This window comes from Barbatula barbatula (assembly GCF_947034865.1).
Source record: "Barbatula barbatula genome assembly, chromosome: 17".
Classification (NCBI taxonomy): Eukaryota; Metazoa; Chordata; class Actinopteri; order Cypriniformes; family Nemacheilidae; genus Barbatula; species Barbatula barbatula.
This window is the reverse complement of record NC_136780.1, coordinates 2772659-2785668: the sequence shown is the minus strand read 5'-3', so window position 1 is coordinate 2785668 and position 13010 is coordinate 2772659. Positions and strand designations below refer to the sequence as shown.

Genomic DNA, 13010 nt, shown 5'->3' with positions numbered 1-13010 from the left:
GTCTTTGATTTCCACGAGCCGCTCGCCTTTGAGTTCTCCAGATGGAGTAAATATGGAACCCGGCGGTCCTCCGTAAGGTCCTTAGCCCTTAATTCCAGCTTAGTCGCAAAAGGCCAGCACTTGCTTTTGGGTTTTGGGTATCACAGGAGTGAGAGGAAAGACAGGCAAGTGGTTTTGTGCCTCGTTTCTGAAGGCCGTGGGGGTGTTTGAAGGATAAGAGGGAATTGCTGTAATAGATACTTATCTGACTGCCCTGCAGTTCTCAAACAAAGTTCTCCTCTGAAGAGATTAGAACCCAGGGAGGGCACATTAGCTCTAATCCCATGCTTTGAGGGCTCTGCCCCACCCCACGCCCCACTTATTCTTGCCCCTTCTGTTGCAGGGGGATACCTTGTATCTGACCCATGTGTAAGGGAAGCCTGTGGCTACACCGGAGGGGGGTCGCAGGGTGTGTGTGTCTGTGTTTTGGAGGGGGGGGGCATGGAAACCCTTACTGCTGTGTAACTGATTCTTGGCTCTCTGAAGAGATTAGGCGCTACATTGTTGGTTCGGTTGCTCATTTCCATCTGAGGGCCGCTCCCCCTGTGGTTAAGGGCTGCCATTGTACTGGGGAGGGGGAACTGAAACCAGCGGCTCAGGGCTTCTGGCTACCTTGTAGTCATTGTCTTACAAATGGCCCAAAATGTAGATGTCATGTCACAGAGGCCTTACAAGCTCACCAGGTATTGATTGTGAGGCCTGGTTTGGAGAAAATAGACGCATAAAGACTGCGTCTGTTAACCGATCAATGCAACACTTGGTGCCTTTACGCTGCGTGTTTTTTTTTTACTTTCTACTTGTTTCGGAATAGAAATGATCAATAATACAAATGTAAATGATTCTCAAATGTACATCAAGAAATGTTCTACATTTTCCATTTGTCTTTCTTTATACATCTATGCCCTATATGCAAAACGCAGATGTTTTAGAAAACAAACTTAAGAAAATTTAGATCTGTCTGTCTGTCTATTCTTTCATCCATGCTTCTGTCTGTCTGTCTGTCTTTCTGTCTCTCCATCTGTCTGTCTATGTATTTATTTTTTCATCCATTCACCTGCCTATCTTACTGTCTGTCTGTCTGTCCGTCCGTCCATCCATCCATCCATCCATCCATCCATCCATCCATCAATCTATCGTTTCATTAGCGTGTCTGTCTATCTGACTGTCTGTCTTTCTGTCTCTCTTTCTGTCTGTCTTCATTTCTGTCTGTCCATCCATCCATCTATCCTTTCATTAGCTTGTCTGTCTGTCTGTCAGTCTGTGTATCTCTCTCTCTCTCTCTCTCTCTCTCTCTCTCTCTCTCTCTGTCTGTCTGTCTGTCTGTCCTTCCATCCATCCAGGAGGAAGACAGGGGATAGTGTGCAGAAATATTCTATAAAAATATCCACAATTCACTGTAGGCTATCCTCAACCAGACCACAAAAAAACAACATAAACAGTATCCGCTGTGCTGCCTGTCGCAGGCTAACGAACGCCACCTGCCACTCACCCCATGCGGGGGACATGTCAATCAGATCACATCTGGGAGAGAAAGAGGAGGAGGCGGGACCTGGCCGAACCCCTAACAAAGGCTTCCACCCATTGGTGAGTACTTGCAATGCCACTTTTGTGAATAGAGGAGTGATCTAGTGGGCCTGATAACACAAATGACAAAAGATAGATGAGTAGTGAAGAGGAGGGGGTGATAGAGGGGAGGTGTGATAGACTGATAACGCTCACGTCCAGATATCTTTCCTCTGTTTGGGCGTTTGGCCTTGGCAGAGCTCATTAGCTCACAAAATGACAGTATTGAATACTTAAAATAACAGTGTTTCTTTAGAAATGCAGACATTTAAAAATATATATATTATGTTTTGTCTGGTTATGTTTTAGGTGTGTGCACTATTTGGATATTTACTAAATATGTTTTCAAATGTTTTGTTAAATAACTTAAGAATTTGCCAATTATGATTGGCTTGGGTGTGAGTCAGAGGTAAGAAAACACTTATAACATGTCGTTTCGTGTACTATGACAATAATTTTCATTTTGTGCACCAAACACCTGCACCAGTAAGTCCTTCAATTAATAAAACACTAACAACCTTGATACAGAGTGTTTAATACCAGCCTATTCGCTCTTCCTTATCATCCCGTTGATGTGCCTCTCCTCATCTAAAGAATTACAAGGGACTACCTTCAGAAAGAAAAACTAACATGGCGAACGTGCGAAGTGCTCTCTGTTGATTCTCTACAAGCTTTTGTTAACAGATCTTATTCACACCTGACTATTGGTCATTCTAATGACATGGCCAGTCCTTTTGTCCGCCCAGCGGTATTTGATGAGCGCTAAATGAAGTCGCACCTCCGTCCATTGTCATTATCAACTCATTAGGCCACACATACTGCGCTCAATGGGTGACCCTCCTCTCGGCCAATCTCCATTTTGCAGATATTTTTGTTGATGGTCGTGGGGCACTTAGGCAGAACAATGTGGCGTTGTCTCAACATGTTTAACATAATATTTCCTTCCCACTAGAAACTTTGAATGGGTTGTTTAATGTTCACAGTGATATTCTTAGTTCACGTTTACACGAATTGGGTGCTTTACATTCTTTCAACGTTTTTATCAGTGTTATTTTGTGTCATCAGTGTGTTTGTTGTTGAATGCATATTTATTACAATTAGAATGAATAATTAACCAAACATTACTATAACTATTTCCTTTATTTAAGTACATTTTCTAAATAATAAATTAAATGTATTAAACCTAATTAGACCTAATATTTAGTAAGACTTCTTGAGCAAATACTTTATTCTTATTTTTTTATTTATTCTTATTTTTTATATTATAAAATCTATATTTTTTATGAAATAACATACAATGTTCATGACTAAATGACATATAAAAGGTGGCCTATGGAAGCATCTCTAAAATAGACCTGAATGTCTTCGAAGTTCGAATAAAATCAGACTCTTTGCTCGGATCATTTTTTTATCCTATTTGTTTAAAAGAATCTGGTCAAACAATGTGGTTAATCGCAAGGATTCTAAAATGCATCTTCTGATGTTGTTTCTGGCCAAGCTCATCTGTTATCTGAAGTATGTTCCTGCGCTATCTGGCATGTTTCTCCTCTCTGCAAATGACTCACATCCCCCGAGCAAACAGTCTTAACTGGACTTGTCAGAACTTGAGTACACCTGTATTGTGTGCGAGCAAGAGGAAAGAGAGGAGAAAGCCGACTTTGAGAGGAACACAATAATCACGGCCCTGAGGTGATTATCTTCAGAGATGCAGCACTGCCTTTGCTCTTTGCACTCTGTTTTCACCATTGTGCTAGTTGAGTAAATTTGCTCTTGGTTTGAAGAGATCTGAGCCCCACCCTGCTTCCAGGCTCTCTCTCTCTCTTTCACACACACATTGTGTCAGTCTTTATCTTTCTGTCTGTCAGTCTCACACGTTCACACAACATCACACAAATCCTCACAAAATCTTAATAAACATTGCCGAATGAAAGGTGTCGAGGCCTTTGATTAAGACAAAAAACCTTCTTTTGATTACAACAAATGAGAGATGGTCAAAAAGCAACGTATAGAGACATCCTGTTTAAAACTACAATAAACAAGATTCAACAATACATGCCACTAGGTTAAAATGAGCCTAAGGATGCTATTAACTAAAGGACAGATTAAAGAGCAAGTTTCAACAAAAAAACTTGTATTTCCAATGTCAGGGACCCCACACCCCCTGCTACTGAGCTGTTTGCTGTGCCTTTCTTTCCAGGGCATTGGTATGTATAGTTAGGAATTCTAATCTTATCTTAGTATCTCCCTACATTAACATCTGTTATGCTGAAATTACCATATACATTAGTCGACACCTGTTTCACTTAAACCTATTTAATTACACCAATTGTACTGGTTTGTTGTGGGCAAAAACAAAGTCATCCCATTTTTAAAAGAGGTTTGATGTTCCGTCACAATAAAGCCAAATAATTCATCGTTAATATGACCTGAAACATTTGCGAATTAGATGTCGAAATGTTCTAAAATCAATTCATGCAAAATGGTCGAAATTAAATGACAATCATGAATAAAACCGAATTAAGGCCTCTATTTTACTTTGATGCAAGTGATGTGTATTTAAAATGTATTGAATTCAAAGAATGGCTGGTCACTCCAAAACACCCAACCGAGTGCTTAAACATCATCAACATTTTAATATATAGGCCTATATATGCCTACGAAAGATTTTGCATTGTGTTGCTGTCTGTTACTTTAATGAGAGATCAAACCCAATAATGTTAATAAAATTAGTGCTAATCACAACCATGTATCTTTCACCCTTTCAAACGCATCAGACACACATTACACCGTGTTGCTAATCAAATTCGGATAATCGTTTGTCGTGTTGTGTGTCGCATCGGTTTGCTCAGACGACAAGATGAAACGGTCTCAACAAGCTGCAAAAAAGTTTTTTCTAAGTTGTTAATGTGCGACATTTAAGGGTCTTCCGATGGCTGTCAATGGAAACAGCAAGTTTTCCTGTCGAGTTTATTCTAATTCCCTATCAAGTGTTAAATCTAATCGAAAAAGATTGTTTAGAAACATACAAAATAAAAGGTCCAATAAAATAAATATACATGAAACACATTTTTACCAAAATGAATAAATAGAAAAAATAAATCGGATCTATTTCAGTGTGTGCTTAAACAACAAAATAAAAAATTTAACAAAACGACAAAATGAAATGAATATTTTCTTAAAACCCAACGTATACATTTTTGTTATCATTCGAAGAAAACGATGTTCATTTTAATGTAGGCCAACATCAAAAAACACGGATTCCAGTTAAATCCATCTAAAACGTGAATTTCAAATGGTTCCCTACTATTTTGCGCTCTTCCGTACGGATAAGAACGAGATAAGCATCCTTGGTTTAAAGACTTTTAGAGGCCGTTAAAAGGAACAACCGAAATTCCTCTTTGAAGGGATTTAATCCATGTGAAAGCCCAGAGTTTTGGAGTACAGCTGTCAATCATGCGCCCTGGCACCTCCCACTGATGCCGCACGGCCTATAAGGAGAGCAAGCGACCCAAAGGGAGTATCATTCGAACACCAGAGCTCAGGGATTAAGGATGCCTGCTTCACCAGCGAGGTTTGGAAACTTCATGGACAGACACGTCAACATGCCTGCTGGATATCAATTATTGGGCTGCCCACCAGGAATGCAACAGCCATCACATATGGTGGGCATGGCTGGGATGCCCTTACCTTTCTCAGGAATACCGGGATACAGTTTCATTCCATATCCTCATCCGGGACACATGGCACACATTGTAAGTACTCTGCGTTGTATGGTAAATTATGTTGGAGAGATAAACGTCGGACTTTAAAATAATATATGTCTTACATTACATATTTGCTTATGCAAAATTCAATATATTCAAACAAAACTTTTTCTTATTTCCAGAGCAATGCTTACGACATGAAGGCTGCGTCATCTTATCACCAAGCTCTTCTCAGTCGAGGTGGACCCTATTACGCTCCGTATCGCCCCATGCCAGCCGATGACCCCAGCCGGGTCACCAAGGTGGCCACCCGGGAGAGCACCAGCGCATTGAAGGCCTGGCTCAGCGAGCACCTGAAAAACCCATATCCCACCAAAGGCGAGAAGATCATGCTTGCGATCGTCACGAAAATGAGCCTGACACAAGTTTCGACGTGGTTCGCGAATGCCCGACGCCGCCTTAAGAAAGAGAACCGGGTCAGCTGGGCATCCAAAGGAAAGTCCGACGAGGAGGACGAGGAAGACGACGGTGAGAGCGAAGAGGAGGGCTCTTTGAAAAAGTGCACGGAGGATGAAGATGAGATCGATCCACAAACAGTCGACGAGGAGGATGTCGATGTGTCAAAGTCGGCAGAGGACCGTTTAACAGACGGACTAGACCAGCATCAGGAAAGTGTGAAGTCCGCGAGTCAGTGCGAAACAAAAAGCGAGGCGTGTAAGCAAGATGCTGACGTCCAAAAACCCAAAATCTGGTCTCTTGCTGAGACGGCGACGTCAGAAATAAAGAAACCAAGTCCAGATTTGGGGAAATGGTGGGCAGGGTGGCCTTCAAGGGAAACGTACTCGCCTGTAAACCTCTCCACACGCGATCTTCTCAAGCAGAAATAAACTGCTATTCGTGGACACTATAGACTCACTGAATCTTGCACTTTGAAACCTCCAAAACCTTGAGACTTTATTGTTGTGGAAGTTTGCCTACAATAATATGTTTTCCAGTGTCTCCACTTTAAGAACCAAAGTTTTGTGTAAATACTGTACAGTTTATTTTGTCTAAATTATAAATGCATTTAACTGATGTGCTGACTTATTTTTGCTAAAATAAAACGTTGAAAATCTTAAACATTTTGGTCGTCAATAATTGGGTATTTTTTGAGTACTAAAACCGTAAAGTTATTCAGAAACCATGGTTTTATTATAGCTAGTAAAGTTGTCGGATTGATTATTTTTACTGCAAATATTTTGTTTATTGTTCATTTTGTGGTGTCTATGCTCTAACTATAAGATAAACTATGGATAATGTGTTGAAACTATGGTTAATTTGTGTAATATGTAGCCTACGAAACGATAAAACGCAAAACTTATGTAAGTTAATAAAACCAAACAAAAAGTAGGCCTAAAACATTAATGTAGTAAAATAGTTGCTATATACTATAATATACTATAAAGCTTCGTTATCATTATGAACACCTATATATTATTAATATTTGATAAAAACATACATTTCATTTTTATCGATACATATTTTTTCGAATTATTAATATTTGATAAAAACATACATTTCCTTTTTTTATCGATACATATTTTTTCGAATAAAAAAAACCTAAAACTTCCGCCATGCAAGTAGCCTAATTCATCGAGGTTGCCAGGCAACCTAAATTCACTCATTGTAAGGTCACGTATTATTTTAACAGCGTAAGAATAATAAAACCCGTCACAGACTTCACTGTGATCACTTTGGTAAACTAAAACCTTTCGAGAAACGAGTTAACAACAACTGAACTGTATGTATGATAATTGATGTGTCCGAAGAGGAATTCACAGATGTTGAAGCAGATCAAGGCTCGTTCAAAGCGTTTCACTTCAAGGCTGGATTTAGACCCCACGTTATCAGTGAGTAGACTACTATTAAGGGATTTGCATATCTAGCTCTGATCTGTTAAAACAATTCAAAGCAGTGCGGATTAAGGACATGAATTGTTCGGTACTAAAGGGTGATAATTAAGATTATTCTCCTGTTTAGTCACGATTTAGACCAAATGTGCTTGAGGCTTTTACCTTTACCATCATTTAGTAGCTACTTCACCGTATGGTGCTGTAGGATCAAACATAAACAAAGAGAAAATAAAGAAGTGTAGCAAAAAGTGGCCAGTTCAGAAAGTTAGAAGTTTAAAGTGAAAAAAAGTGGCGTTGGAGTTTTGCAATTGAAAAAAACCAAAATTATTTCTAGCAAAGAAGTCAAATTATAGACTAAGAGTAATGGAAACTCACATATTAAATTTCAACATCTTTGGAAAAATCACATCAAACCATAAATATCCAAAATGATAAATCTAGGGACTCAAAATAGTACAAACTTAGTTTTTTAAGTAATTCTCAAAGAGCAGAAGTAAAAAACAATAACCGGTTACTATATAGGAAACCCCATTTTCAACTAGTGGTTAATGCAAAACTGTAAAAACCAAAAGGTATCAGAAAACCAAATCCCAAAATGAATGAATAAATAAAATGAACTGTCAAGGGTTGTATAGTAACAAAAATCTGGCATGCTTTGATTATAAATCTTTCCGACACAAACAGACCAATGGGATTAGGCCCCAGGACAATGTTTTGTTTTTGTGGCCTCCCCTCTTCAGAAAGAATGATAAAAGGAAAACTGTTCATTGCCAATCACTAAGGTCACCATGTAAATTCAAAGGCCTGTGGCCTGTTAATCCGAGGATAATGAGAAAACCCCTGGGTACAAAAAAGGAGCCCCTCCCATTCATCCCCCGAAGCACACATTCACAGCTAACACACACTGGGCACAATCTGCACCATTCCCTCTTTTCAGTGGCCCAAATGATGTGTAATCCCAGTCTAAGCATGACAGGCAAAAGGCTGTGATATTGAGATAAGGATTGAGGTGTTGAACAATGGTGTGAGAGACAAAGCCTGCATCGGCCATCAAACGTGTCAAGGGTTTCCTGATCTGAGCATATGGTGATATGCTTTGGGCAGTACAGCTTTATTTATACTTCAACAAACTACTTTTGCCTTTTGTTTAGACGCATAGGACACCACGGGAGAACATGCACAAGCATGCATCTGTGCAAAATAACTTTTAACTGGGAATGATAAACAGGCTTGGATTTAAAATAATAGTACAAAATTTGATGTATTCAGCAGGTGAATTCTGTAATCTGGCTCCAGCTGGACATTTATTCTGATAATAGATCTCCGATACGGAGACAGCAACCTCCTGTGGACAGTCAGAGTATCTCAAGATTTAGTCACAAAAAACATGCTCAAAGGGCTTCATACACCTTGTCATAAATTTAATAAACAATATCGTTTTCGAAGCGAATTCTGACCGCAAAAACAATGCAAGTGTGGTATTTTAACAAATACATCACAATGATGTAAAAAATACACAATACAAATACTTACAAAACTTCAATCGAACTGTTATAACACCAGACAACAAATTAGATATCTATCATACAACAAACAAAGATAACAAAGAAAAAATGAAGTCAATCTGCACATCATAATTGAAAGTGTGCAAGCCCAACAAAACACGGTGTTCTACGTAAAAACAATAGCTTGGGGATTCATGTGGAATTGTTTTGAGTAGTTTTTGTTTCATTACATTGATTGTTGTCGTCACCGTCTTGCTGATAACTGATGTCATCATCGTGATGTGACAGACCCTTCGAGCCACTTTCATAAATGCTCATGTAAAATGTCTTGTTGCATATTAGTTTCAACGGCTAAGGACTCCGTCCATCTCTATTACAACATGATAGTGTCACTCACATCTTACATTTATGCAAAACAACTTGCAGTGCATTCGAGACATTCTATGTGAGGTCCTTGGTGTTTAAGGTGCCATGCCCAGTTAAACTACAACAACACAGCTTTAACCTTAATAATAAAAACGAAGCGATGACAACAGTAGTGCATATTGTGACATGCAGGCTTGTACTACGCTTTGAGGATGTTTAGAGTAAAGCAGTGGTTTATATGTAATGCTCTTTACATTATAGATTGTAACATGCTAGGAGCAGATTTTAGAGGATCGAGCTCTCTGAAAATCGTTGCGTTTCTGTACTCGGACATATCGAGTGTTTGCCTTCCTCTTGTGTCACAAAATTTCCATTTTCTGTAATGTTACTTGTGGGACTGACAGGGACAGTGTCTTCTACATCTTCCTGTGGTTGTTGAATCCATGTAGGATCTATAATGGGTTCAGTCTCTCTGTTTGGATTTAACTTTGTGACCATTACGGCCTCTTTCGGGATCTGAAAACATAACACACATGGATTAACGGTTTTCTTTTAACTACTTTAAATGCTACACATGTCTTTGTGAGATTTGATATCTGGACATGGAAGGGTTAAAGGATAACATTTACCTTTTTCCATTCACATGACCCTAGAACAGAGAAAAAAAACGCAAATATGTTTACACAGATGTTTATTTTAAACTTGTTGTATTGTGTGCACATTAAGAGATGATGCTGACTTGCAATGTATAAAAGCATATAAAAGTTCAGAATATTACACCTGAGCTTGTTGTGGCAAGCCAAAAGTGAAACATTTTTTTTTTAATAATCGGTGTATAATGTTTTTGTAACATTTGTATCAACATTTACAGCAATAGGCAAACCACAGAATATAACGGAATATGGGTTTTATTCTAATATGTAAAAAATCAATCCTCTCTGCTGGTAACATTTTCTTTTATTTTCTTGAAATAAAATATTTGAATCAAACCTTAAATATGTATTGTGTTGAAGTTTAAACTTCAAACACACAAATGCAACGTGCACACAAATACTTGAAAAAAGAATGAAGAGATCAGTTTAATCGCTTTTGCCCAATACTGTTTGTTATTGGATTTAGAGATAAACAGATTTACTTACGTCTTTTAATGAACATCACAACGGCAAGGGCTGCAAGAAGCAGCAACAGAATGGCTATAACTCCGCCCACGATGGGACCTCTGTCGGAGGGTTTACCCTTCTCTGAAATAACCAACAGGTATAAAAGAGGTATAAAACTATTCTCTGGTGGGCCTACTGTTATTCTTATCAGAACCTTATTACTGACAGATAAAATGGACATTGTGTGGTTTTCATATGCACGTATTTAGCATCACACAACTCTTAGGTTTCACTACTGTAATCTACTCCTGCAAGTACACTTTTACATACGAAGAACTATAACTATCACAATTTCTGTTCAAATAAATAACAAAAAGTTCTCACCACAGATCCTGTCTGACGTTAAACTGCCTGGAGTTTTTTCGACATACCCAGGTTCACATCTAAAGATAAGATAAAGCACTTGTTTAAATTAAATAAATAATGCTAAGAACATATTTTCTCTCTCGCTTTTATGCATATATACATATTATATAAGAAAGCTTTGACATACGTTGTCCATTCCTTGCAGATGTCGGATGAATCACTGATGCTAAATGTTCCACTTTTACAAGCTTCACATACAGTATTACTAACTGATGTACCTGTGAAAATACAGAGAAATGAAGAGATTAAAGCTCCACTGGACAATATGAAATCAGTGCCTGTGTGTATTCTGTACATAAAAAACTGATATATACATTAGACAGCTTGTGTACAAACCATTTTTGATGATTTTCTCTCCTTCTTTGCAGATTTTGTGTTTCCGACAAGTGCTGCAGTCGTCGTCTTCTGTGCAGTAGTGTCCAGGTTTGCATTGGCATTTACTGAGTCTGTCCTTGGGAATGGGTTTTGTTTGTGGCAGAAAATTTAAATCTTAATTGAAAAGCAGAGCAAAAGGAAACAAAAGGAATGAGACAGCATTTCAAGACAGATTCCAAAGACTTTTTATCACCAAGATGTCTTTCTAAGGTTTTGGTTTGTAATATTTGTACTCACTGGTGTCACAGCTGGGCTGGAGCTTGCATGTGGTCTCACTTGTGTATTTGCTCTGATACTCTCCATCCTCACAGATCTTACAGATTGGGTCCACACAGTTATCATCGGACCGCATCTTCTTACCTGTAACAAACTGATGATTACTAACCCAGGACAGTACACACTCTAAAAATGCTTTGTTATTTTCAGAAAGAGACAAACCCCCCAAAAATTCATTTTTGACCCAACATGGATTGACAATTACCCAGTATTTTTAGAGTCAGGGACACGATACAATAAGGCTTATATTCAAGTTCACCTTTGTGTTCCTTTACAATAAGTATATATATATATATATATATATCGCAAATACTATATCCCTTATTGCTCCCGAACTCTTTGTAAGTGGATAAAAGCGTCTGCTAAATGACTAAATGTAAATGAGTGCAAACTTAGTTACAGACGTTTCTTGTAAATAGCTTATTTGCTTAAAAAATGACAATTGTTCAAATACACACAAAGTCTGGAGGTACGAATTTCATGTAAATTTGACGAGAATTGTTTAAGTTCACATTGAGATCTTCGATAATATTGACTTTTAAATGCGAACTTGGCATGTATTTTGTGAGGTGCCTTGGTCTTTTTCTCAAGAGAAATATCTGAAAAATTATGCGAAACTTTCCATTTGCTCTCCATCTAACCTCATCAATGTCTGTGACAAAAAAAAAGATAATTTAAAAGAGATCTCATGATTTGCTTCTTTCTTATTGGAAGTGGGCTATTTTGTAATGCTCCCACTAGGCTATGAAAATAAATCTGGAGTTATACAGACCCGGTCCACACATCTTGCAGCATGTGCCATCCTTCACATAATGTGTTTGGAACTCACAAGATGATGCAAGGTAAAACAGAGTAACCTGACGGGGTAAAAGCAAAAGCAATGTTGAGACTGAGCATTATTTCAATTATTACAAATTATTAAAGCTGACAATAATAAACCCTATGTGTTGGTAAGGGGTCCCGGCTTTCAGCAAAGCAATGGTTACTATAGTTAAACCGTGGTAACCGTAAATCAGCCACGGTAGAAATATAGTTTAGAAGTTGAAAAGCAATGGTGTGGTAAAGTCATGGTTATTTGTATTGTTAATCTGATTGTAGTAAAACCTATTTATTGGTGCATGGGTGGGACCCCAAGCACATAATGGGGGGATATCAAAACCGAAACTGTAATGCAGTACGAGCCATATGGAAAGTCCCCGACATTTCCCACCACAAACGTTATTGACAGACTGCAGTATTGTACAGTCTTAATTCACCCACCTATACAATAATAAACAACGCACCTTTTTAAATGTCACTTTATTAAGACCCGTCTATATGACGTGTAAATCCTTCTTCTTATTCAAAACGAAACTGAAAGTATGTATTGCTTGTCATTTAGCTCATAAATAAGTACAGCGTCACCAAAACGTTAAACATAATAAAGATAAATGAATATCGACGCAACGTTACAATGTTGACGCGCAAAGCAACAATGTAACTTACAGCGTCATGAATATTAATTACCTGCTGTCATAAACGCGCAAAGCGAATCGCATTAAAATAACACAAGCGATCACTTACCACAAGACAAAGGGTGTAAAATGCTCTCATGATGGTATATCTGTTTAGACAGATCCTAGGAAATGACCGTTTATTCTTCACAATCACAAGACAACCAAACAGCGTCTGTGCAGCTCTTAAGCCAATGGACTAAAAGGGGAATTCAACCAGACTTTCAGAAACGCCCTCTTGTGACACGTGACTTGTTTCCCCTGCTTCCAA

The 13010-nt window shown here is 38.3% G+C and overlaps 2 protein-coding genes across 2 annotated transcripts; one reads left to right on the top strand and one right to left on the bottom strand.

Annotated features, from left to right (window-relative positions):
- The first annotated feature begins 5127 nt into the window (after positions 1 to 5127).
- Positions 5128 to 6422, top strand: irx7 (iroquois homeobox 7). The gene is made up of 2 exons (XM_079478100.1): positions 5128 to 5354; positions 5489 to 6422. Exons 1-2 carry the CDS (start codon positions 5154 to 5156, stop codon positions 6191 to 6193), a joined length of 906 nt encoding a protein of 301 aa, XP_079334226.1. The 5' UTR covers positions 5128 to 5153; the 3' UTR covers positions 6194 to 6422.
- Positions 6423 to 8267: 1845 nt separating this feature from the next.
- cd40 (CD40 molecule, TNF receptor superfamily member 5) lies at positions 8268 to 12935 on the bottom strand. Its single transcript, XM_079478101.1, has 9 exons — positions 12810 to 12935; positions 12019 to 12103; positions 11208 to 11330; positions 10932 to 11084; positions 10723 to 10813; positions 10554 to 10612; positions 10209 to 10310; positions 9699 to 9718; positions 8268 to 9585 (listed from the first exon to the last, which is right to left on the bottom strand). Exons 1-9 carry the CDS (start codon positions 12837 to 12839, stop codon positions 9355 to 9357), a joined length of 894 nt encoding a protein of 297 aa, XP_079334227.1. The 5' UTR covers positions 12840 to 12935; the 3' UTR covers positions 8268 to 9354.
- Between the last annotated feature and the right edge of the window lie 75 nt (positions 12936 to 13010).